The sequence below is a fragment of the Aethalodelphis obliquidens genome, unplaced genomic scaffold (genome assembly GCF_003676395.1).
Source record: "Aethalodelphis obliquidens isolate GAN/ISIS:26980383/991018 unplaced genomic scaffold, ASM367639v1 scaffold89, whole genome shotgun sequence".
Classification (NCBI taxonomy): Eukaryota; Metazoa; Chordata; class Mammalia; order Artiodactyla; family Delphinidae; genus Aethalodelphis; species Aethalodelphis obliquidens.
The window spans coordinates 4,475,321-4,501,105 of NW_020838033.1; the positions used below are offsets into that span (position 1 = coordinate 4,475,321).

Here is a 25,785-nt window from a genome sequence, read left to right on the forward strand (position 1 = left end):
TCGCTCAGCAGGAACGAAGGGTACGTGTACGGCAACGCCCCAGGTGCCAACCAGAGAACATCAATGATGCAGAGGACCCAGTGTGGGGAGCATGACCCGAGGACCCGAAGCAGCTGTAGATGAAGAGGAGGCCGAGGGCTGGGTGGAGAGACTCTGATCTGGGATCAGAGGGCCTGGGTTTACTCTTTCATATCTAACTGGCTCTCAGATAACTGGCACCTCCAAACTTCTCAGGCTCCTTTCCCATATCTGCCAGATAAATGATTAGACTCAGTGACCTCCTGGCTCTAAAACTGGGAATCTGGGCTTCCAGTGGATCAAACACAAGGTGCGAGTCTGACCCTCAGGTGAGGTTCACAGAGGAGAGAAGGGTCTCCTGCAAGGCTCCAGCGGGTTGAGAGCAGGGTTCTGCCCAGTGGTCCTTATGGAGTGGGGGATAGGCTCCTCCCTGAGAGCAGAGCGGGGGTCAGGCGAGAGGGGGCTCCCTGTGGATGCCCAGCCCACCTTCAGCCGCATGTGGTGGGAAAATGCACCTGCCAGGGTCTCTGTAAGTCTCCCAGTCGCTGTCAGCAGTGCTCCCCACATTGGGTCCTTCACATCATTGATGTTCTCTGGTTGGCACCTGGGGCGTTGCCGTACACGTACCCTTCGTTCCTGCTGCGCGAGCTCTGCTATCAGAACGATGCCTCGTGGGTTTCTGCCTCTCCTAGCTGCGTTCCCTCTCCTGTCGAGCTCTCGCTCTGCACCTTGCTGATTGCTACACATCTTCCAGGCATCCTGCCTCACAGTGATTCAACTCCCTGGCGTCTGAACCACTCACTGGATAATCAGATTCTCTTAGGAGGTTGTCGCTGTGAAAGCCTTATCCTCCCAACTAGATTGTAACTTCTTAAAGAGCATGAGGCACTTCTGTCCCCCCGGGGCCTTGCCCAGTACCTGGCACACGAGCTGGTTAACGTCTTGTTTGTTAGGAAAGGTACGCCATGTGTTCATCACCAACTGCTGATTTTCATACCCCGATAGCCCTAACTTCCATCAAAGGCATGTTTTAGACTGGCCTTGCTTTGGTTTCTGATCCCACCCCAGCCTCGGTGTGATTTGGTATTGCCCACTTCCTTTAAGCTTTTGTGAAACCCAGGTAGTGAAACTTTTTTTTTTTTTTTTTGGCTGCATTGGGTCTTCATTGCGGCACGAGCTTTCTCTAGTTGTGGCGAGCAGGGGCTACTTTTCGTTGTGGTGCGCGGGCTTCTCGTTGCAGAGCACGGGTTCCAGGTGCGCGGGCTTCAGTAGCTGTGGCACACGGGCTCAATAGTTGTGGCTCGCGGGCTCTAAGAGCGCAGGCTCAGTAGTTGCGGCGCACGGGCTTAGTTGCTCTGCGGCATGTGGGACCTTCCTGGACCAGGGCTCGAACCCGTGTCCTCTGCATTGGCAGGCGGATTCTAAACCACTGCGCCACCAGGGAAGCACCTAGTGAAACTTTTTAAAGTTTGCTTTGTGAAACAGCACTTTTTTCCCCCAAGCTCCCCCCTTGATCTTTGTGGAAGATGTTATTATTCCAGCATCCAAACTTTCCATTATTTTTTTTTAAAGGATTCAACCTTTTCCCCATTTTACAGGCCAATTCGAAAATCTGATAGGAGATCTTTTTTTAAATTAATTAATTAATTTATTTTTGACTGTGTTGGGTCTTCGTTTCTGTGCGAGGGCTTTCTCTAGTTGTGGCAAGCGGGGGCCACTCTTCATCGCGGTGCGCGGGCCTCTCACTATCGCGGCCTCTCTTGTTGCGGAGCACAGGCTCCAGATGCACAGGCTCAGTAGTTGTGGCTCACGGGCCTAGTTGCTCCGCGGCATGTGGGATCTTCCCAGACCAGGACTCGAACCCGTGTCCCCTCCGTTGGCAGGCAGATTCTCAACCAGTGCACCACCAGGGAAGCCCCTAATAGGAGATCTTTAATTCCCTTCCAGGAAGGATGGGGACTAACAGTGAGCACCCCTCTGTGCCCCTTCCAGGCTCGTGAGGACAGGCTTAGGTGGGACTTGAACACTGGCCTACGTGATACCAAGTTCAGGTCACGTTCTGTAGGCTGTGCAGCCTTCTCCCAGCCTCAGTCTGTGGCTCTGTTATCTGGTTGGTTGGTTGGTTTTTGTCCCCACATGGCTGTCCTTCTGGCCCATGACCACTTTACCTGACCTCTAAAATGACTTTCTTTTTGAGTGTGTGATAATTAGTTATAATTACTGTTATTCCCAATGACAAATCTTAAAGTCAGCACCCAGCCCAAAGTGCCCCATACCCTTTCCTGGTTGGTAATGGATTGGAGAGTCTATCATCCTGTTACACAGAGTTGGGGTCATTTGTCATGATTTCCTGGTTCTCAACCACCTTGAGTCTATAGACCATTCTTCTGTCTGCTCACAGTCTGGAAGTTTCTTATAATTCATCGCCACTGGCTTAGCTTTCTTTTCCTGGAGAAGTTCAGTGTTATTTTTATGCTTGGAGAGTTCACTGTGTTCTCTACCTTCCAGTTTTGTTTTTTAATTAGAAAACTACAGAGAAGTACAAAGAATAACATAAGAAATACCCATGTACTTTCCACCCAATTTTAATAAATGTCAACCTTTTGTTATCATGTCAAGTTTTTTCATGCAAGATAAAACATGACAGATAAGTTAAAAGCCCATCTTCCTTCCCCAGGTCTCCTCCCTCCTTCCCTAAAGGCAGCCACTCTGATGAATTCAGTGGGTATCCTTCCAGTTTATGTTTTTATAGTTTTACTACAAAATATAGTATTGTCTTGAGTTTTTAAATCTTTGTTAATGATGTATCACATGAAAGTAAGTTCCTTTTACTCAGTATGGGTTTTGAGATCTAATCATGTTTAAACCCGTGCCCAGCACTGTTCTAGGGACTAAGAAAAGAACTGAATGAAACAAACTGCTTTCGTCGTGGGTTTTCTATTGTGGAAGGATGGAGAGGCACATGTGGTATGAATGTGCCACAGTTTATTTGTTCATTAATTTATTGGTGGCCACTGGTTTACTGTTACAAACAACACTGCAGAGGACATTTCTGTATGTCCCCTTGTACATATGTCCTGTGTACTAGTTTGCGAACTTTTCTTAAAGGTCCAGATGGTACGTTTTTTAGGCTTGTGAGCCATGTGCTCTTTCACAACTACTCACTTCTGCCCTTCTTGAGAGGGGCCTTACCTAAACAATATGTAAACAAATTATTTATGAACACTGGCTTTTCATGATTTTTACCTGTGATAAAATATTCTTTTGGGACTTCCCTGGCAATCTAGTGGTTAAGACTGTGCTTCCACTGCAGGGGGCGAGGTCCCTGGTCAGGGAACTAAGATCTCGCATGCTGCGCAATGCAGCCAAAGAAAAAAAATCTTTTGATTTTTTTCCAACCACTTAAAACATGTAAAACCGATTCTTAACTTAGGGTGTACGTATCTTGGCCCACAGGCCAAGTCTGCAACAAAGGCATTACGCCGGAGCCTTCATAAGGACACTCCAAGCCCAGTTCCAGATGAAAACAGGAAGTGTGAGTGGAAGCCACTCACCCACTCTGGCCATTGAGAAATAACTGGGAAAGCCTTTAGGAAGCTGGAAGGATGAATAACAGCTAGTGGGGGGTCTCTGGAGCCAGGACCTTTGCCAGATCATTTCAGTCTGGCTCAGCCCGCATGTGTCAGAACTGGTAACCGGGCTTTCCCTCTGCCTGGTCTTTATTCTCCCATGGGTGGGGCTGAGATCTGGATTGAGCCATCATCCAAGAAGTACATACAGCTCTCTGAACAGGAAGATAGTGTAATAGGAATGACGGGGGCTTGGGAAGGCTGATCACAGATCCTGCCTCGCTCTGCCCCCGACTTGTTCTGTGATCTTGGGCCTTTCGGTTCTCTGAGGCTGTCCCTTGTCTCTAATGGGAATAGTCCACACTTGGTTGATAGGATGAAAGACAAAAGTGTAATGGAAGGTGCCTGGCATATAAGAGGTGTCCGGTAACTGCCAGCCAACATTCGGATTTTCCCTCTATGGAATGGAGGCCAGAACACCTCCCTGGTCAGGCAGTTCACTTCCTCTGGAAGTAGCCCACTCCATCCTCCAGCACCTCTGGCAGTTAGAAAGCTCTTTCCTTGAGCTGAAAGCTGGCTAGCTGGGCTTCCACTCCCTGCCCACTTCTAGCCCTTGAGACCACACAACAACCTCTCCTCTTGACCAGACAAAATGGTGTGTTTTCTTCAAATCATCATCGCAAGTCCTTTCACCATGCTGGCCACCTTGTTAGAAGTAGCATTTTCTGAGCCAAACCTCTGACACACTTGGACTGTAAGTGAAAATTAAAGTTTGGGTCTAGAGCTGGCCTGGTTATGGTTGAGGAAGGCCAAACATTGGTCAAGAGATTCAATGGTGGGCACTTCCCTGGTGGTCCAGTGGTTAAGAATCCGCCTTCCAATGCAGGGGACGGGGGTTTGATCCCTGGTCAGGGAACTAAGATCCTACATGCTGTGGGGCAACTCAGCCCTGTCCCTCTAGAGCCTGCACACCGCACCGAAATACCCTGCATGCCACAAGGAAGATCTCGCGTGCCACAACTAAGACCCGACGCAGCCAAATAAATAAATAAATTTTATATAATTAATGAATGAATGAAAGAGATTCAATGGTTAAGAGTTTAAGACTGGCACAGTGCAGACCTTGGCTCTGCTAGTTTTGGGCAAGTCAACCTCTCCAAGGTCAGATTCATCTTCTGTAAAAGGGGAAATGGTTCTGATACATTCCTCATAGGCTTATTGAAAGCAGTGCATTTGCCAATGTACAGGGCATGCTCTGCACAACATCTGGGGCGGGCTGGGTCCTCCGGAGGTTCTTAGTGGGAAGGAGAGGAGGCATGTTTTGTGAGAACCTCTGCCATCCCGCCACAGTTCTGTTAAACCCACCCCTCTCCTCCCATGGAGGTGGGCGCAGAACTGGGCTTAATAGGGGCATGGTGGCCAGTTGCCTGGCCTAAGGTGGAGCTGGGGGCCAGGGCTGCCCGGCAGGACCAGGGACCAGAGGCAGGACGTGAATTGATTAGCAGGTGAAGGCCCTGCCAGCTGTGGCCACCAGGGGGCACCCCCGCCCCAGAGATGGCCTGGCCCAGTCAGACACACCCACTCCTCATCCGAAGAGACTCTGTTCTGGCCCGTCCTGGGGTAGAACAACGTTCTGTTGGGACAGAACATGACAGTCTTGCGTGCAGTTGGTCAGACTTCCCCAGGCAGGCCCCATGGCCTGTGGAAAACTCTCAGGCCCAAGGCAGAGGTCTGGATTATAACTCTGACTCTGCTACCCATGACCTTGGGCAAGCCTCTTCCCTCACTGGCCCAGTTCACAGGGTTGGAACAGACTCCAAAGTCCCTTCCAGCGCTAAGAGTACGTGGTTCTCGGGTTTGAAGCCGGGTGGTTTCTTTTTGCTCACCCTAGCGCTTCTCCACTCAGGGCAGCACACACATGCCCGCTGGCAGTGAACCTGGCCAGGGAAGCCACCTGTCCCAGACCCTCAACTCCAAAGCACTGCGACACTAGGGGGGAGGGGTAGTGCGGGCGGGTTGGGGTGGGGTGTGGGGAGGAGGAAGGGCAAGGTCAGGTGAACCTGAACCGAGAGCCTCAATGGGTCTTGCTTCATTCGGGACAGACATCCGGTTTCCTCTGGTCTCTGCCAGGATTCCGGGGGCTTAAAGGAATGAGTCATGGGGGGGATTGGGGAGTTCCCAGCTAATCAGTTCGGGACAGGAACCAGGGTGATGCCTCTCAACATGTGCGGTGGGGACAGGAGGCAAGACCCCAGTGTTCCTATCTCAGGCCCCTGGCCCCTCAAGAGGGCACTCAGAGAGGCAGTCTCTGGGAATTGGGGGGGATAGAAATAGGGCAACTGGTTTCTTCCTTCTCAGAATTGGGGGCCTAGGGAGCAGGTGGCTTGAGAATCCCAAGGGAGAGTGGCAAATGGGGCTGACCCAGGAGATGTGCCAGGGGAGGGTGGGAGGGAGGGCCCCAAGGCCTAGGCCTGCCTCTTCCCCGGGGTCGACCTGACTCCAGCCTCCCTGGCTTTTATCATTGGCTCAGCTTTGGTTCAGCGGTTCAGTTCAAACACTCTGGGGCAATTCAGACCTGGGTGGGGCTGAGGGGAGGAAGGGAGTTTGAGGGGGGCAAGACGTCAAAGAAGAATCAGAGATTCCACAATTTCACAAAACTTTCGCAAACACTTTTTTTTGTCCCAACCCCCCTGCATTGTCCTGGACACCAAATTTGCATAAATCTTGGGAAGTTATTACTAAGCCTTAGTCGCAGCACCAGGTAATTTCCTCCCAGGCCTCCATGGGCTTGTGTATAAAGGCCCCTGGACCTGGTCCCTGACAGAACCCAGAACCTACAGACCCATCCAGACCCCCGGCTGAACCTGCTGCCCAGAGCCCCATGAAGCTGATGGGTGAGTGTCCGGGCCCCAGGAGGGGAGAGCTGCGGGGCCCGGAGTGGCAGAGGGCAGGGTCCCTGGGCTCCCAGAGAGGTATGCACGTCTCCTGAGCCCCCGTCTGCTCCCAGCCCTGCAGCTGCTGCTCTGGCACAGCGCACTCTTGACGGTGCAAGAAGCCACACCCCTCGGCCCTGCCAGCTCCCTGCCCCAGAGCTTCCTGCTTAAGTGCTTAGAGCAAGTGAGGAAAATCCAGGCTGATGGCGCTGAGCTGCAGGAGAGGCTGGTGAGTGAGGGCAGCCTGCGGAGGGACAGGGAGGGGACAGAGATACTGCAGCAGCGGGCAGGGAGGAAAGAAGGTGTGCAAGGCAGAGCTGAGGGGAGACAGAGAAGCGGAGGGAAGCAAAGGGAACCATGGGGAAGGGACATGGGATGGGAGAGGAGAGACTCAGGGGAAATGGGAGGAAATTAGGAGAGGCAGAGCCCCAGCGGCTGGTGGGGAACTGGGGGAAGAACCTCTTGGGGACAGTGCTGGGAGGGGCTGGCTGGGGGCTTGGACGGAGGAACAGGGCTGAGAAGCCTGGCGGGACGTGGAGGGAGGGAAGATGTGGATGTGGAGAGATGGGGGCACTCGGGAAGGAGGAGCCGCCCGGCTCTGCCAGTCCCCCTCACTCAGCATCCTTCCCATCCCCAGTGCACCACCCACAAGCTGTGCCACCCTGAGGAGCTGGTGCTGCTTGGGCACTCTCTGGGCATCCCCCAGGCTTCCCTGAGTAGCTGCTCCAGCCAGACCCTGCAGCTGGTGAGTGTCCGGAGGGGAGAAGGGAGATGAGGGGACAGGCGGGAAAGGATGACCTGGAAGGCTCCCCAGTCCTCCAGGCTCCATGCTGGGCCCCTGAGGGGAGCAGCCCAGGCAGCGTCCCCTGACTTTCCTATCCCATCTCCCAGACAGCCTGCCTGAGCCAACTGCACGGCGGCCTCTTCCTCTACCAGGGCCTCCTGCAGGCCCTGGCGGGGATCTCCCCAGAGTTGGCCCCCACCTTGGACATACTGCAGCTGGACGTCACCGACTTTGCCACCAACATCTGGCTGCAGGTGAGTCTCTTCCGGAGCAGCAAGCGTTAGGGCCCCGGACCGAGCTGGTCCTCAAAGGTGGTGCTGCCAGCCTGGGGACCCCGGAGTTCTCTAGGGCTGGGGCAGAAACATTCTCGGTGGGCTGGATGTAGGGAGCTACCACCTCATCCCAGGACCCTACCCCATCCCCCCTAGTTGAGGGCATGAGGCGGGGCCACTGGACCTTAAAGAGACCTGGGTTCGGTCCTGGCTCCACCATGAACCCTGGATCGTCTACAGCCCATCAGCCCTTCGCCTTTCCTCCCCGTGCTAACTACCCACTCAGCACGGCCTGATTGCTGACCTCACCTTCCCCCACAGATGGAAGACCTGGGGGTGGCCCCTGCCGTGCAGCCCACCCAGGGCCCCATGCCGACCTTCACCTCAGCTTTCCAGCGCCGGGCAGGAGGGGTCCTGGTTGCTTCCAAGCTGCAGAGCTTCCTGGAGCTCGCGTACCGTGTCCTGCGCTACCTGGCCGAGCCCTGAGCAAAGCCCTCCCCATCCAGTGTATTTATCTCTATTTAATATTTATGCTTATTTAAACCTAATATTTAAAGACGGGGAAGACAGAAAGGAGCCCCGGACTCCTGGATCCTTCCCTCCACCTCCAAGTTTCATTCTCCCGCCTGTAGCAGGGAGAAAAACTCCCGTCTTCCCGTCCCCTGGACTGGGAGGGAGTTGGTAAATACCAAGTATTACTTCCCGTGACTCCTCCCTGCCTGGCTCCGTGGTGGGCTCTGGGGAGAGCCACAGCGAACCCCTACCCTGAGGGTGCCTACCTCGGGGCCCTTGGAATCATCGGGAAGTCTCCCACGTGGGAGATGAGACAGCCCTGTTTAATATTTAAACAGCAGTGTTCCCCAACTGGGTCCTTGCACCCCTGGCTCTGCCTGACTTGGCTGCTTCCCTCGAGTCCCCTTTGCCTCGGGCACGGAGCCCATCAGAGGCAGCCGAAGCCGGGACGCTTGACCCTGGGGTCCCGCGAATTCGCTGGGGAATCGTTTTAAGATTTTTTTCGGGCACGTTTTGACTCCTTGTGTGGGGAGCCCAGGCGACCATCAGCGACGCCTCGTTTTTCTGGATGCGCTATAGACACCATCCGTCTAGCGGCGCCTGCCCCACCCCGCCGGGGTCAGGGTCGGGATTCTGACTCCTTTTCAGGCTGGGCAGTCGTGTCTCTGCCTTGCTGGGTGGGGCTGGGAATGTGGGAGGGAAAAGATGAGGGGGCTCGTGTGACGGGGTGTGAGAGGGACGCTCGACTGTTCACCTTCCCCCTCGGCGCCCACTTTCTCATTGTAGCCAAACTTCACGATAATAAAGTGTTTGTCTCCAGTAAATGTCCTTCCTCCTTCTTGAGTCCAGCTGGTGCCTGGCCAGGGGTCGCGGGCAGGGAGTTGAATGGAGGGTGAGGCCCGAAGGAGGGGAAGAGGAGGTGCACCCACTGGGTGCAGACACTGGGCCGGGTGCTAGGACACGGCAGTGAACGAGGCAGGCGTGGTCCCTGGCCCCGTGGAGCCACCGCCTAGCAGGGAGGACAGAAGGTAGAGGGGTCACCCGTACCGGGGGAGGAGAGAGTAGGGTTGGGAGAGGGGGACTGGGGGGCTCAACAGTCCAGACAGATGGACACGGGCCCGAAGCGAGGGAGGATTTAACATGTGCACAGGGCTTCAGTTTACCACCTTCCATAAACCTTCACCCATCCATGCTCACAGCCGCCCACAAAGACAGAATTATGAAGGGCCTTTTACAGATTAGGAAGCTGAGGTCAAGGTGACAGCTTGGGTTGGACCCCACATTCCAGGCTCTGCACCTCTGTCCCTCGTCAAGCACTGCCTCTGATCTGGCGGGGAGCCCGCAGCCTTCCTACCTGTCTCGGGGCTAATGGGCTGAAGAGGCCTGAGCTCACACCTGGGGAGACCGGAGGGGCCGCTTCACAGCTCAGATTCAAGACAAAGCTCTCTGTGCTCTCAGCTGAAGACGCACGTATGCTTCCAGGCTACCACCACCAGACCAAGGACGTCCAGACGGCCAACCAGTCCCCAGGTCCCCTCCCAAGACTTCCCCATCCTCAGCTCCTGAGTCACTTCCCACTTCCCTTCCCCATCTGGTTCCTTAGAAGCAGGGTCGGGCTGAGTGGGGCTAGAACCCCCAGCTGCACGGCTCAGGGTCCCCCCTCTCTAGTTGGTCCTGAAGAACCGGGGCTTGGAGACGACCAGGCAAAGAAGGGTTAAACAGAGTTCCTGCCTCCATCCCCCCTCATGCCCCAGGCCCTCACCCCTCATACCCCCAAGTCCTTACTGGAGAGGAAAGATCCAACTCCGGGCCAGTCAGACTCTGGGTGGGGCTTGGCCGGGCTGGGGAACATCAGAACAGGACACCCTACCCCAGCACCAGCGGGGCCTTTAGCCAAAACCTCTCCCTTTTCAGAGTAAGTCTGACTTTGCGAGGTGGGGGGAAGTGGCAGGCGGGAATGAGGAAGGCAAGCTGCTCTCGCTGCCCTGCCCCGCCCCTACTGAGCGCACAAACAGGGACCCTGAGCCCAGCCCTCCTCTGCGCCCTCCTGCTTCCTCCAGCTGGGCCTGCACGGGTCCGAGGCGGAGCCAGCCGTTCCCCACCCGCATCGGACACAGGCACCAACAGTACCAACAGGCACAGAGGGATCCACGAGGTCTTTACTTACAAGCCAGCCGAGGTGAACACACCCATGTAAAAAGAGATAATATATATATATATACACACACACACATATATACACACATACCCTGCACCTGTAAAGTTCCCCGGAGGTAAATCCACTCTTGGAAGCGGGAGGTACGCACAGGGGTCGGGCGGGAGGGCTGCAGTGAGACCGCCCGGAGTCAAGGAACCAGGCTGCTCACACGCATCAGGTGCTGGCAGTGGGAAAGGAAATTATGAAAGAAACTGGGAGCCGTCTTAGAGGTCAGAAGTCAGGAGCAGGGGAAAGATCTGGAGACCGACGGAGGGCAGTTACATCATGTGGATATGAGCAATGATGTCTCATCTTTCCACACGTCCTTTTCTGAGGCGCCCGGGGCTGGGACCCTGCCTGCCAGCCCCTGTGGCCACTCCAAGCCCCTCAGAGGGCGGCAATGGCTTTGGCGGCCACCTGGCGGCCCAGGGGCAGGCTGAGGTCCGTGATGGCCAGAACCACCTTGGGGCTGGACATGGCTGACACCTTCACCAGTTCCGATACCTGTCAGACAGACAGACAGCTGCTCAGCAAGGTGATGGTGGGTGTGACGTCCAGGAGGAAGGAGCCCTCCCTCCTGGCCGCCGGACCCCAAGCTCTCCTGCGACGTGCTGACCCGCTCTGAGCTGGAGGGTGAGCCAGTGGCCCGGGGGCGCGGCACTCACGGTGGTAAAGGGCATGAACTGCAGGATGCTGCCTCGGCCGCCCTGTTCCAGGCAGTCCACGCAGCCCTCCATGAACCACTGCGCAAACTGCGTGTGGGGGCCGGCGGTCCGAGAGCCCAGGATGGAGGAGATGAGCAGGAACAGGTTGGCTGTGAGGAAAGGGTGGCGGGGGGAAGGAGAACTCCATGAGAAGGGTTTGGGAAGAGGTCAGATTCTGGGAGAAGAAAGAAGTGCTAAGGGTGTCCCCCCAAATGGGGACGTCAAAAAGAGAAAGTACAAAGGAAAGCTGGGGGCGAGCCAGAGAGGGACGCGACGGGGGCCTGGGGGAGACAGGAGAGCTGGCAATCAGGGGGGACGGAGGGCAAAGGGGAGGAGGGTGGGGAGCGGGGCTGGGAGGCCTCACCCAGGACTCGGTTCAGCGGGTCTCTCATGTTGACCGTGTGAAGCTGGGAGGCTGACAGGTTGCTGCTCATGGACCGGTCCGCTGGGGGGCAAGCGAGGGGCACTGAGCCAATGGCCTCCTGAGTTCCGAACCGCCGCCCACGGGAGCCCTCGCCTGTCGGGGGTGGAGGGCCCGGCCGGAGAAGATGATTGGGTCCAGTCACACGGTCCCCAAATACAGGCTTCCCCACAAGCAGGTGAGAGAGAACTACCATCTGGTCACCGCCAGGTGCCAATCTGCGGGCTGCGTACGGCTGAAACCGCTAATCCTCACGTCTCCGTTTTACAGACGAGGAAGCTGAGGCTGAGATTTGCTAAGTAACTAGCCAAAGGCCATGGCAGCTTTCCTCTGTTCAAGTGCACAATTGGTCCCCTAGTCCCTAAAAGACCTCAGAGAAACTTCTAGGCTCAGGAGAAATCTCTGGAAACAGGAAAAATTAAACGCCACGGAAGAGCCCTTAGCAAGGAGAGGCGATGACATCTAGGGAAGCAGGTGGAGTTGGGGTGCTCTCCAGGCAGGAAGAGTGGGGAGCAGTCCCAAGTACCAGCCCAGGCCTGCTCCAGGTCTCAGGGCCTGCTTCAGGGGAAGGAAGGTCAGAGCTGTGAGTCAGTGGCACAGACTGTGCCCAAGGCAGTGAAGTCACTGCCGTGAGGCGTGGGGAAGGGTCAACTATGCACCCCGGGCTGGGATGGGATCTGGGCAGAAGAGCTTCAGCCCTTAGGGAGTGATCCACAGCAAGCTTTGGTGGCTCGAGGAGAGGAAGCAGAGCATCCGTAGGGGACAGAACGGGGCAGACTCCTACCACAGCCTCTCCGACCAGCCAGCGAGCTGCAGAGCAGCTCTCAGGAGGAGTGAGTTCCCGGGAAAGGCAACAGCCCGCCCGGCCCGTCCACACACTCACTGGGACTCGAAAGGATATTTGCATCTTCCTCATTGGAGCTCAGCAGTCGCATCAGCTTCGAGGGCTGCATGTCATCCAAGGGGAAGAGGCTGATGTAATCCTGGGGGGCAGGAGAGCCACTGTCACCCACAGCTGCATCCCCAGATCTTCCAGGACTGGAGCTCAGTTTGGAGTCAAGCCCCCATAGGCCGCAGGCAGCATCTCCAGGGGGTCAGCTTCCCTCTCCTCGCCTCTCCCACTACCCTAGGGAGAGACCCTCCCACACAGTCACCCCTGACACAGTGGCCCAGAGGCAGGGACCATGCCTGGCTGCCTGTGCCCGGGAAGGCGCCTCTTACCAGAAGAGGCTCAGTGAGCATCTGCTGAACAAGCACAAGGGCAATGAACGGGGGAAGGGGCCCCTACCCTACCTCGATGTCTTCGCGCTGTCTCTTCTTTTGGCGGGAGGACGCCTGCCCCTTGTGGGAAGAGTAGGAACTCAGGGCACACCAGACAGCCAGCCTGGCAAAGGGGTCCAGGAAAAGGGGGTAAAATCAAAGAGGCCCCGACGCGGTTTCTGTGCCCATGCTGATCAGGCCCCACCCGACAGGGCTTCCCCACAGCCCAGCTTCCTGGGTGGCCCAGGCAGGGTGCCCCACTCCAGGCTGGGGGGACTTAAGGCTCTCCACAAAATCCTACTTGGCGAGAGCGGTGCCAGGGGGGTCCATGAGGCTGTGCCACTTGGAGGAGTCGGTGAGCAGACCAGGCAGGATGTGGCCCAGCAGGACCAGGGTCACTTGCTGCATGTCCAGACAGAAGATGGAGTAGAGCAGCTCCACCGCCCGCAGCGTGTGCTCCTTCCGCGTCTCCTTCAACAGCTCCTGGAAGGACGGGGCAGAGGAGGACCGAGGAGCTGAGGGCCCTCAACGTGGGCAGTGACGTCCTGCAACTCCCTTCAGACCCCAGGAGCTCCCGAGGCGAGGACCGGCCTCTGGAGTCCAAGGAATCTTCTCTGCATTCAGTGGGCCTCACAGAGAAGCCCGGCCGACTGGGCTGGGGGTTGAGAAGCCAGAGGACCAGACCACGCTTGGTCCCGTCAGGCGTTTTCCCAGCTGTCTCCGGCGGTCTGAGGACGCCTGTTCCCCCCAGCCCACCCCCACCCCCGACCCCAGTACCTTAATCAGGTTGTTGCAGAACCAGTAGACGCCTCCCATGTGCAGCAGGGTGTCAAAGATGTGGATGGAGCGACTGTCCACCCATCCCTTCTCCAGCACCTTAGCAAATATGTCCGTCAGCACCTCCTTGATGGGTCGCTTGGGGGGCAGCAGGTTCCAGTAGGGCATGGTGTCCATGCCCGTGGATGGGAACTTGATCTGTGTGGCCGTCTGCTGCAGCACGTCCGCACACATATGCTCCAGGATGGAGCTCATGATCACCACCCTGATGGAGGGAGGGAGGCGGGAGGGTCTATGGTTCAGGCAGCAGCAGGTTCAATAGCTGGGGTGGGGGCAGGAACAGGCAGGCCCGACCCTTCCCAGGACTCGGGTTACGGAATTAACCCCATTCTATGCTGAGGGAGGAGACAAGGGGAAGTTGCAAACCCCTAGGAGACCTGACCCCACGAGTCCTGCTCCGGCACCAGCCTATGGGGGGCCGGGGCACTTGCCTCCCCCAGGTCATTCTAGCAATATATTCATTCATACTTTCTCTCACTCTCTCTCTCCAACTTCCTCCATCCCCCAGGCCTGGGCCCTGACAATCCTCTGGCATAAATAAATACAATCACTTCCCTCTAGGCTGAGTGCTTGCGGGGGTTCCCCACCCAGCCTTGGCCTCCTCCCAAAGTAGCTGTTACTTCCAGGACAAGGGCCCAAGGACTGCCCCACAAGACTTTTCCCGGCCGTTGGTAGCTGGGCAAATATAAATGTATATCCAGGAATTTTCTCATGAAGAGTCTTCGACAAGGAATGCAGGCCTGGGCCTGAGCGCTAACCCTTCGGGGAACACTGGGTGGCTCTGGGAAAGTCACCATGACTTTCACGGCCACTATTTCCACCTGCATGATCGAGCCACAGATTTCCCAGACAGGAGTCAGGGTGCTTAGAATGGATTACGTCACAGAAAACAGTCCATGACTTTTGCGGGGAGGACGCTGAGGGAGGGGAGGAATAAAGAGGAGACGGGATTTTACAGATCCTCCCAACCTCATTTCAGCTCAGTGTTTCCACTTCTCTTAAAAGACATCCTGATGGCTACCTTGTGGGTCATCGCTCATAACTCATTGCTTGGCGCATGCCCACGTTCACAGCAGCACTATTCACAAAAGCCGAGAAGTGAAAGAAACCCACGTGTCCATCAACCAAGGGATGGATAAGCAAAATGTGGTATATACATACGATCCAGCCTTAAAAAGGAAGGAAATCCTGACACATGCAATGACATGGTTGAACCTTGGGGACATTACACAAAATGAGATATGCCCGCCACAAAAAGACAAACACTACGTGACTCCACTTACATGGGGTACCGAAAGAAATCAAATTCAGAGAAACAGAAAGTAGGACGGTGGTTGCCAGGGGCTGGGGGAAGGGGTGTTGTTTAACGGGTCCAGGTTCAGATTTACAAGATGAAAAAGTTCTGGATATCTGTTTCACAACAGTGTGAATATACTTAACACACTACTGAACTGTGCCCTTAAAAAATGGTTAAGGTGGTAAACTTTATGTTATGTATTTTTTACCATATTTTTTTTAAAAAGCTTATTGGATGGGCAAATGAACAAACACCACTGAACTCAACACAGCTGAAGTCGCTAGGGAGGTCCTCCAAGCCCCTGAAAAGCCCAGGCAGGAAAATGGTACAGAAGATAGCTGGGCCTGGAGGGGCAGGGTAGGGAGGGGGTGGACAGGCCCAAGGCCTATAAGATCTACAGATGGGCTCACAGTTCCTTAAGAGTGACAGAGCTAAGATAACCATTCCGTTCTGGCAAGCCAGCTCCCCAGGACTCGAGCCCTTCAAGGGCAGGAATCATAGCCACGTGGGGTCTGTAGTTCCGGCGCACACACAGCGGGTGCTGGGTAATAACACTCCCGGCACAGAGACACACACTAAGTGTTGCTGAGTCAGTGAGTGAAGACGTGATTGAGAACGTGAGTGAGTGAGGAAGAGATTGAGCAGGTGAGCTGCATGTTTGGGAAGGTAAGAGAAGAGGAAGAGAGTGGTTTCCAGAGGCGCTGGCTTCTCAGGACAGACCTGCAGAGTTCCAGAAGGGAGGGGATGGGCCGCTGACCTCTCGTTGTAGAACTGCAGGGTGTTCTCGCTGTACAGCGGCCCTGCCAGCTGGCGGATCATCTGCAGCGACTTCTCACGCTCGTCCAGCCCCAGCATCCGCACGTGGGCCACAAGCCAGGCCACAGCACACACTGCCAGGCTGCACACCTTCCCCTTGATGTTATCGGTGATTTTCTGGGGGGGGAGGGGGGAAGGGTGATGGGGCCACCCTCTCCCCTTCCCTGGCCACCACCTGCCCCGGCCTCCGTGGGCAGCTCAGCGCGTCAGTGGGATCCAGGGCCGTGTTCCATGCCTCTTTTCACCACAGGCCTGATTTTCCCCAAGTTCCCTGCTGGGGACAGAGCAGCTAACACTATGACCACAAGAAAGATCAAGAGCCACACACAGGCTCCTGGATTAAGGGCCTTTTCGTTCTTACGAAATCTAACAAGCTATCGAAGACTGCCTCTGTGTCTCAGGGAAGAGAGAAGGCCGCTGGAAAGGTGGGGCTACCTGGATGGACTCAAAGGCCAGCACCCCATTCTCCCAGGCATTGAGGATTTCCAAGATGGCCGCCGAAATGTTGAGACAGGCTTCATGCCACTTCATCTGCCTACGAGAGGGTGGGAATGGGAGAAAAATCACCACTGGGGGGCGTGGGATGGGCTGAGGGAGAGGGTCTGGGCCCTACCCGCACTACCACCCTTGGAGTGGGTGCCCAGGCCACTGACACCAGCTTTATCTCCGAGGAATTGTTGAGCAGAGCCACCAGGGACTCCACTTTGGTGGAGTCGGGCCGGAAGCAGGGGTGGTCAGGGTTCAGGATTTTTCCCTCCTCGGGCATGCAGGTCTGCATCCAGGTCTCAAAGAAGAACACCTCTCCTCCCGTGTTTGACTCGGACAGGATCACCTGAGAAAGGAGGGGGTGGGGAGGTGCAGCACCCCGCACCTCTCTTCCTGCCCAGTGGCTTCCCCGCTCCCAGCCTGAAGAACTGGGGACAAATTGGTCTGAGGGGGAAAGACAGGGGCTATGCTGCCACCTAGTGGTGGGTGTGGAACTGAAGGATTCAGGACATGACAAGGGGGCATCTATTGACTTGGGGCGGGGGCATCTGATTTCTGCAGCCAGGAGAACTAACTGGCTTGGGACATTGACGGGGGTGGGGTAGGGGTGTGAGGTGGGGAGACTTATTGGTTTTTACCTTTCCCTTTGTCCCAAGTGCCCCAAGCCTGACTGCTCCCCGTCACTCACCTCTGAGCCATAGGTCTGGGCCACGTGGCACAGCATGAGAAAGGAGATGTCAAAGAGCAAGGCTCGAACTGAGGCCGCCTTGGCTGTGGAGGATGAAAAGGCTGACCCCCAGCCTAGGGCAGGGGCCCAAAGGCCTTGTCTGGGTCGGGAGGGGCTCAAGATCTGCCTCAAGGAAGGTCAGGGACCGAGTGGCTCCTTCAAAGCTCTGAGGCTCAGAATCCTTTTCTTGAGTCTCAGTTGGAACATCATCCCTTCCTTGGAACCAAAGACTCCTGAACCCTCCTTTCCCCCAACACCTGACCAAATCGCAAGGGGGGATGGAGAGAGGCAAAGGGTGGTTTGGGAAGAATGCTTTTCCCAGCATGACCCTCTTTCACGGCTCCCCAAAAGCTTCAGTCAGTCATTCCTAGGGGAGAACACAGCCTCCCCAGGATGAGCAAAAGTGTCCTCTTCCCTCCCCTGTTCTCTCCCTCCACACCCCTCCTTCAGCACCACTGGGCCTGGGGGTGTGTGGAGCTGACTTACTGCTTTCTTCGCTGCGGTGTGTCGTGAATTCATTCAAACTGCAGAAGGAATGGAGACAGGTTGCATCAACCAGGGCAAGGGCTGGGCAGCGGCTGGGGTCAGGGGCTCTGCCCACTCAGAGAGGCGGTCACTAGAGTCTGAATTATGGGTTCAACTTAAAAGGAACACCATTGCTACAGAAACAAGAACTCTTTCTATTTTTAAAAGATTTCCAAGGCCTAGAGAATGGTTCGCTGAATGGAACAACATTCTACACATCAAATTCCAGGTCAATCCAAAAAGTCAGCAGAATTTGAGAGTCCCTTATTAATAAGTGGGTATGAACACTATCCCTCCACACCTGCTATCCAACACCTCGTCACCTTGCCAAACACCTGCACTCCATCCTCAGCTGAAGAGAAAACAGCACTTCATGTCCAGAGAACGGGCCCTTCCCCCGGGTCTCCAGCTGGGATGCTTTGCCTTGGCATCTCTGGGGAGACTCAGACCCCAGTGCCTTGCCCTTATTCTGCCACCTCCTCCTTTGTTTTTTGCTTTCTTTCTTTTTAATATTTATTTATTTATATTTGGCTGTGCCGGGTCTTAGTCGCGGCACACGGGATCTTCACTGCAGCACGTGGGATCTTTCAGTTGCGGCATGTGAACTCTTAGTTGCGGCATGTGGGATCTAGTTCCCTGACAAGGGATCGAACCCGGGCCGCCTGCATTGGGAGCACAGAGTCTTAGCCACCGGGCCACCAGGGAAGTTCCCACCTCCTCCTTCACACGTGCCTCCCAGACCCTGGTCAGGGGCTCAGGCTTCCTTACTTGATGAATTTCCGGGCAAAGGACTTAAGCTTCCCAGTGGCCGCAGCAGCAGCCAGCAGCAAGTCCAGGCTCTTCCCAGACAGCATGTGGCCCAGGACCCCCAGCAGCCCCTCCGGGGACTTGGAGTGGTCTGCATCCATCGTCTGGGGACAAGACAGGAAACCAAGTCCTGAAGAACACTGAAGACCCCCCCAGGTACAGCCTAGCCACAGTTTCTCTCTCTGCATGTCTCCATTAAATGGGATACCAGGACCTGCCATTTAATCGACATCTGACTCCAATCTGGAAAGCCGTTCCTTAAGTTCTTTGCTCTCCGATCCATTCCTCTCGACTAAACTGGGATGGACGATGGCGCTGGAGTCAGGATGGGCGAGGTCTCTGCTGTGCGATTCAGCGCTGTTTCCACACCCACCACAGCGCCTGGCTGACCAGTGAAGCTCAACAAACACTTGTTTCCAGGGGCGCTTCCCTCACCTTCCCCCTTTCTCTACTTCCAAAGTAACCAGAAGAGAGAGAGGTCCGTGGCCTATTTACTTATCTGGAAGAAGAGGGAAACTGGAAAGAGGGAAGGTATGCCCCTGGTGGCAAGGGAACAGCGCACTCACTTTGAGGATGTTGGTGACGGTGGGCTCCGCGCGGAGGATCAGCCCGGGGTTGGGCTGGATGTTGGCATTTTCATCTGATTTCAGCTGGGGTGCGTGCTCCCGGTCTGCTTTGCTGTGGCCACAAGAGAAGGTAAGGGAACAGAGATGAATTCCTGACACGCTCCTTAGTCCAGGCCCAGGAGCAGAGGCACAGAGAAGGCGCGAAGCACATAAGCACCACGGGCTCGGGTGATGCCTATGAAAGTGCGTCCAGTATCGCAACTGCTTCAAATCGTCTCTAGTCATCACATCTGTTTTGAAAGTTCATTTAAGACTGAAGGAAGTCTTACAATTTCTACTTCGATCACAAAGGAGGGCGAGAGTTAAAGCCCTAACAGTGCAAAACCCTGGTCTGCAGAAATCAGTGTCTCCTGTCCCTGGTAACCCTAGGTGTGGTTCCCATCACCCACACTCAAACCCTCGACAGGAGAGAAAAGGCACCCAGCAGCCCAGTCTGGACATGAGGCGGGTGGTCAAGGGGCCCATGGGCCAGCCCAGGAGTTCATACTTACCGCTTGGCCATGAGGTTGTTCGTACTGGCTTCAGACAGAAGCCCCTGCTTGCTACATTCTTGGAGTAGGAAATTTGTACAGTCACAGCTGTGAGGGAAAAAGATGATGGGGGGCCTAGGCATACTGCAGGGATTATGGAAGGCGAGCCGTGAGGCCCTGCCCAACATCCTCCCTCCTTTAGGGTGAAGAACATTTTGAGTGCCTGAGGGGAGGCAGAGGGGCTTGGGCACTCGGCAGCCACGGGGCTGCTGCCTCCTGCCCCTGCCGAGAGGAGGAACGAGGAGCCGGTCCCCGGTGCTTATCTGGCACAAAGAGCAGGGGAAGAGCCAGGACTCCTCCAGCACAGTGAGGTGAGCAGGGGACCTCATACTTGCAGCGCTGGTCGGCTTTGTCCAGCAAGGGCGTGAGCTTCAGCAGGAACTCAAAAGCAGAATTGACATCCTCGGTGAAGTCCTGCAAAGAGACAGAAACTGCCTTCTGGCTTCCAGGTCCTCCGCCCACCCACGGCCCGTGAGGCAGGCTCACAATGACACCCCGCTGGGCACAGCCGCCTACAGGTCGGCCGTGCCCACTGCTGGCTTCCAGCGACTGGACGGGGACAGGATGGGGCATCACTGCTCCCTGCCATCTCGGCCCTGGTCATCCCGGGCACCCTCGCCTCTGGAGCAGCCTGGCTGCCTTCTGTGCATGGGTGCCCGCGGATGCTCGGGGGATACCCCCGCTTCCAGCCCTCCCCAAGAACGCACTACCGCCCAGGTAGGGCCAAGTGACCCTTCCCTTGCCCTTGTTTCTCCAGAGCTGTAACAAGGATTCACCTGTTCCCATGCCAACTCCCCATCTCATTTCTTTAACTTACCTTGTCCCCATGGGAGTATTTCTTCAACTTCACCAAAACCTGTGGAATCTACAGGGTGAGGCAGGGGGAAAAACAGGCAGCTCAATTTCTTCTCTCTTTCACCCAGAACGAAAGGCATCCCTTCCGCCCCCCTGCTCTGGGTTGAGACAGGAACACTCCTGCCCTGGAAGTGAAGGTGCTCAAAGAGCCAAATGCGAAAGCTGACGTCTAGCCACGCGCCCGCTGCCCTCAGCCCGCAGGGCCCAGGAGCCCCGCACTTCCATGGCTCAACAAGGAAACGCTCTAAGTGAAAGTGGGCTCCCGGAGCTGCCCCGTGCCAACATGGCTGATGACCAAGCTCCCAGCACCTGTGGGCCAAGACATGGCAGAGCCTGCCAAGCAGGCTGAACAGCCCTGGGTCCTTCAGGGAAAATCAGGGCAACTTGTGCTGGGGGACCTGGCAAGCTGGGCATGAAGTCAGCGGGAAGAAATGTGGGGCAAAGGCCCAGGGTGTCTCCGCTCTTCCTGGGAACCATCCTGAGACTGGCCCTCTGTGGCTCCCACGTCCCGGGTACCTTGAGGAAGGTGAAAGCTGTCCACTTGAGCTCCCCCGTGCCCTCAGGAGACTCGATGAGGCCCACGAAGCAGGCTTTCCAGATCTCCAGGACAAAGAGCGGGGTGGGGATATGCTGTGGGAAGACCCAAGGGAGAGCATAAGAGGGCGCCCACCCCCCTCCCGTCTCCTGACCCCGGGGGTCAGTGGGTCACAGGAGGGCAGCACAGGCACCTCCCCGACTCCTGTGCAAGAACCAGGGAGAGCAGGTGACATGGCAGAACCATTCCACCTGACAGAACCATGCACGTTCCACCACGAATTAGGAGAAACCCTATTTCTCCCCTGAAAGACCAGAAGAACCCTCCCTCCCGCCCCCGCACAGCCGGCCCGCCCTGGGGACAGAGAAGCAGCCCTGGCCTCCCACCTGCATGCGTTTCACCATCATCAGCTGCTCCACCAGGGGCTGTGTCTCGCCGGTCAGGTTCATGGTGCCCTCAAGCAGGACCACCGCGTGGACCGTGGGGAAGCCAGTCTTGTGCAGCTGCTCAGAGTGCACGGACAGCATGGTGGGGATGCTGAGGGGACACAGAGGGGACAGTGTGCGGGCGGTAAGGGAGAGTCAGAGAGGAGGGGAGAGCAGAGGGGTCAGGGCCAGAGGCCACATCTTCCCCCCCATACCCAGGCCTTTCCTCTCTCCCTTCACCAGATCACCCTGGGAGCAGGTACCTCCTAATGAGCGTGCCACACTGCTCAGCCTGGCTCCGGAGCTGGGGGCTGCTGAGATTGGCCAGGATCTCCCCAAGCTTCAAGAGACAATGCTCGATGGCAGTCCAGGAGGCTGGCAGAGAAAAGAAAATGCAGAGAATCATGGGGAGCAGAGAAGAGAGAGAGACTGGCCCCAAACTCCTTGACTTGGCACCCCCTGGGCCCACAAAAACCACGCAGGGAGGCTTCCCCCGAGGATGGCATGGAAGCTAGGGGCCTGAGGGCAGCATGCACTGTTTCCAGAAGGGGGGTGAGCACCAATGATGAAGCCACTAGAAACGATCCCCAGAAGCCCGATTCCTTAGGGGTCGCCCACAGCTGACTTCAGAAACTAGGTACGGCAGAAGACAGGCAGTGACAGAGAGAGGCCCAGGGGGCTTGCAGTCCAGTGGCCAGAACAGGGAGGTGACCACAGATCATTCCGAGAGTGGGCCAGCTTTGCAAGTGGCCACCGCTCTCCACCGCAGTCAAGCTGGATTCCTAAACAGCCTTCTGTGTTCACCTGCTCCCTGTCTGGGCCTTTGCTCTCGCTGTTCTCCCCTCTGAAAAGCCCCTCCTACTCACCTTCTCCCCTCACACTCTCACTACCCTGCGAGTCTATGTTCAAGCCCCAGCTCCTTTAACAACTTACCCAACTGGTCCAACCCACTGACCTCTTACTCCTAAATGCCTGAACTCATGGTCTATACCACACAGTTTGGCACTTATAAGTCACTTATCCTAGTTACACTTCCAGAGGGTCAAATGATGAATAATGGCGCCAACTAGCCCATTAACCTCCATGTAGCATAGGGGAAAAAAACAAAAAGATAAGACCTGAGATCCAATAAAATTAAGTTAAAAGTTCATTCATTTTTCAGCCAATAAACATTTGTCAAGCGCTCAAAATAGACAAACTGTCAACATAGCCCACTTTTATGTAGTGATCATCTTTCTGGACTTTTCATAGCCAATAGCCATATTTTGAGAAGTAATAAATATACTAATCCTGTAACAAGTTCTTCAACCAGGTCCTAGACACCTGGGTGTAACCCACCCCAGCATTCTCGTTACTGGAGAACAAGCGATCCTTAGGTGGCCCCGAGCCTCAGCAGCAAGACCGTGGCCTTCAGGCCCCATGTCCAGAAATACCCGTCTTCCCTCCCACCAGGTGATCTGTCTGATCCCGGGCTCTGGAGGGTTCCAACGTTTAACATCTGCACTTGAGTAGAGAGGCGTATGGCTCAACAGGCCTGGCAGCAGGCAGGCACTGCATTTAAAGGGATGTTTTAGGCAGCACTCAAACACAAAAGTTATCTGCTTTCAGATGAGTAACAAGGAGACAAACACAGCGATGGATGGCGTGCTTGTCTTGACCTCTCGTTTTTTCCATGTATATTATGTACTAGCCTTGCTCCCCACTAGCACGTACACTTGTTGAGGGCAGGGACCCTGCCACATGCCCCTTCGGTAGCCCCCCGCCCCCACCCCCAGCACCTGGCACAGTGCTGGGCGTACAATAATGCTCAGTAAATACCTGTTGGTTGATTGGCTCGGGTGCCACCCTGCCCAAGTCCCTGGGATGTATGCAATGCTTATGGGGAGAAAAAAAAGGAAGTGGGATGATTTCAGATCCTCCTGGAAAAAAGTGGGATGGCATCCTGCCTCTCCCCTCTCAATTAAAGAACCAGCTATGGGAGCAGTGACGGGTGGGGCTCAGGGAACCAGGGGACATACAGGCCTCCTCTAGTTTGGCGATGTGGAGCAGGGCCCGGTTCTTGGTGCTGCTGAGGGTCTTCTCCAGGCGCTGCAGGCACATGGCAAGCTGCTTCTCACCAGCCGCTGGGGTGCCGGCCTCCAGCCCCTCCCGGAGCCGCTCTGCAGAGGCTGCGGTGCAGCGCAGCAGCCAGTGGAGGGCGCTGAGAAGGGCCCGGCACAGCCCGATGCACTCCTCTGCTTTGCCATGACAGCTACCGGGAAAGGATGCAAAATCTGTCTTTGATCCAAAGGCTGAAATCCGACCCACACCCGTGTTCCCCAGAGTGCCTGGCACTCCCTTACTAGGGAAGAAAGTTGGGAAGCTTGCAAAGTCCTGGGGAAGACTGCCCTGTTGGCTTTCACCGGATAAGATTTCAAATGAGTTACTCCAAATAGAGAAGAGGCACTTTAGTCCTAAGGGAGTAAGTAGAAAAAGACGTGGATGGGTGGGTGCAGACGAGCAGGTGGGAAGAAGTGTGGGAACCAACAGAGGTGGTCTGAGCCTATATGCCGGGAGCTTCTCCTTTACACTAAGGTAATGCTGGAAGGTGGTGAGCTCCTCATCCCTGCCATTACCTCAGTCGGTCACAAAACATGTCCATGATATCCAGCAAAGCCTGGACACACAGGTCCCGGGAAAAGTCATCAAACTGTGGAGAGAACAGTGGCGATGCGACGGGGTGTCCCAGTCACCCCCCAGTCTCAAACATGAGGCAGTTGGCGCATTCACGAGTCCTGCTCATCTTTCCTCCAACCCCAGGTTTCAGACTCGGCAGCCTTTCAACATTGGAAATTGGCTCCTAATTGCCAGTGCCCACTTCCTAGGATCCCCCTCCCTCTAATGGGAGGCAGCCATGCCAGCCAGAGGCATGCTGTGCTGCCTGCCCAACCACAGAGGTCACTCTATCAGAGCAGTCAAGGAGGTGGGGCCCCATCTGTCACTACCATATCTCTGTCCCCCCATCCCCCATCTAGCTTGTAAGTATCTATGGTCATACCTTACTGATAGCTGTGAGGACGGAGGAGTAGGACACCATCTGGAGGGAAAGAAGAAAGATAAAGTTCAGAAAACTGGTGTCTGAGAGGAACAACACAGTTGAGAGGAACAAAACACAGACACTTAAAGTCGCTCCTAAAATCTCAACCCCTTCAAGAGGTCTTCCACAAGCCCCGAGGCAGTAACACCAGGCACTGTGCCCATCCCTGCTTCCATCAAACTCACTATGATTGACAGCACCAGCATAAACCCACTAAGAAGATGATTTGGGAGTATTCAAAGGGGCCATGTCTCATGTTCACCTGCCACACACTGTCCACCGTATAGTACAAGGTTTGACTGCTGGTGGGCAGAAGAATGGACACGAGTGAGGTCAGTTACTCTACTCCTGCAACTCCTACCAAGGGTGATTTTATCTGGACAAGAACTGGAGACATACGAACTGCTCTTGCAATGAACAGGTAGTAACTCCACTTTGAAATAGGAGGTGAATTTCAATACACATACTCATGCTCTAGGATACCTCCAGGACACCACCCAAAGCTGACATCCTTTCTCGGTGCTCCAAGTAATCCCCTTAGACCCATCATTACACAGTGGGTACCTGCTGCCCCCACCAAACTAGGAGCTCCTTGAAGACAACGGTGCTTAGGGAGGGTGGGAGGGAGACGCAAGAGGGAGGGGATATGGGGATATACGTGTGCATATAGCTGATTCACTTTGTTATACAGCAGAAACTAACACAACGTTGCAAAGCAATTACACTCCAATAAAGATGTTAAAAAAAAAAGACAAGGGTGATTTTACTCAGTGACCACCATCAACTTGTTAATGTTTGTAGAATGCATAAGTAAAACACAACTTTAGATCAATATTCCTCAAAGTAGCTTCCAAAGCTGCACTGTCCAATAGGGAAGCCACTAGCCACATATGGCTGTTTAAGTTTAAATTAAATAACATTAAAAATTCAGTTCCTTACTCATAGTAACCACATTTCAGGTGCTCAACAGGCTCATGGGGCTAGTGGCTGCTGTGCTGGACAGCGCAGATACAGAACATTTTTATCACTGTAGAAAGTTCTATTGGGTGATGCTGTTCCAAAGGGTCCTCAAGATGTTAAAAACTTTTACACATGCACACACGTACACAGAGCTTCTGTGTGATATGAATTTGAGAAACCCTGAAATAAACATACACAGAGAGCTTTTTTTTAAGGGTTCTTTTAGTAAAGAGCTTTCTTTACTGTAGGACTGCTCTTACCCATAATAATATACTTGTGTACAATGAGACTCTCTAAGATCACTGGAGATGAAGCAAGCAATATTTTTCCAATTTACTTGACCAAGGAATCTCATTTAACTAGTATCTGCAACACACATTTCGCAAAATGCCATCTGAACAGCAAGATCCCTGAGAACAGAAATAGTGTTAAATTTATATGTTTCCCTAGAACCTAGTCTGGGGCCTACCACATAGTAGGACTGCTTTGGTTTGATGAATTCTAGTAACTAGCATTCTGAAAAAATTTTACCGTAACACAAATTTCTATTAGCAAAACCTATTATCACCATTATAAGATTGGAGATGTAGTTCAAAAGAAATAATCTGTCCT

At 54.9% G+C, this 25,785-nt stretch overlaps 2 protein-coding genes and 1 non-coding gene across 13 annotated transcripts in view; 1 reads left to right on the forward strand and 2 right to left on the reverse strand.

The window, feature by feature from the left end:
• The first annotated feature begins 4,616 nt into the window (after positions 1-4,616).
• Positions 4,617-9,151, forward strand: CSF3 (colony stimulating factor 3). Its single transcript, XM_027094502.1, has 5 exons — positions 4,617-6,481; positions 6,595-6,749; positions 7,158-7,265; positions 7,412-7,558; positions 7,898-9,151. The coding sequence occupies exons 1-5, from the start codon at positions 6,469-6,471 to the stop codon at positions 8,060-8,062; spliced, it is 588 nt and encodes a 195-aa protein (XP_026950303.1). The 5' UTR covers positions 4,617-6,468; the 3' UTR covers positions 8,063-9,151.
• A 1,075-nt stretch (positions 9,152-10,226) lies between these two features.
• MED24 (mediator complex subunit 24) overlaps positions 10,227-25,785 on the reverse strand; it is a 39,385-nt gene continuing 23,826 nt past the window's right edge. For 3 of the 11 annotated variants that reach the window (XM_027094491.1, XM_027094490.1, XM_027094498.1), the window contains 23 exons: positions 24,175-24,213; positions 23,753-23,826; positions 23,156-23,388; positions 22,956-23,012; positions 21,401-21,512; positions 21,099-21,249; positions 20,694-20,807; positions 20,140-20,187; positions 19,654-19,736; positions 19,284-19,370; positions 18,733-18,844; positions 18,128-18,270; positions 17,321-17,358; positions 16,796-16,908; positions 16,275-16,453; positions 16,057-16,156; positions 15,563-15,738; positions 13,449-13,713; positions 12,973-13,154; positions 12,705-12,795; positions 12,295-12,394; positions 11,355-11,435; positions 10,678-11,100 (listed from right to left, as the gene is read on the reverse strand). In XM_027094491.1, the coding sequence (XP_026950292.1) occupies positions 10,814-11,100; positions 11,355-11,435; positions 12,295-12,394; positions 12,705-12,795; positions 12,973-13,154; positions 13,449-13,713; positions 15,563-15,738; positions 16,057-16,156; positions 16,275-16,453; positions 16,796-16,908; positions 17,321-17,358; positions 18,128-18,270; positions 18,733-18,844; positions 19,284-19,370; positions 19,654-19,736; positions 20,140-20,187; positions 20,694-20,807; positions 21,099-21,249; positions 21,401-21,512; positions 22,956-23,012; positions 23,156-23,388; positions 23,753-23,826; positions 24,175-24,213 (2,865 nt within the window). In that variant the 3' untranslated portion in view covers positions 10,678-10,813. The other 8 variants (XM_027094492.1, XM_027094494.1, XM_027094497.1 and 5 more) reach the window with 8 other exon arrangements.
• On the reverse strand, positions 16,957-17,060 carry LOC113613835 (small nucleolar RNA SNORD124). Its single transcript, XR_003430380.1, has one exon. It is a non-coding gene; the product is annotated as a small nucleolar RNA SNORD124 (small nucleolar RNA).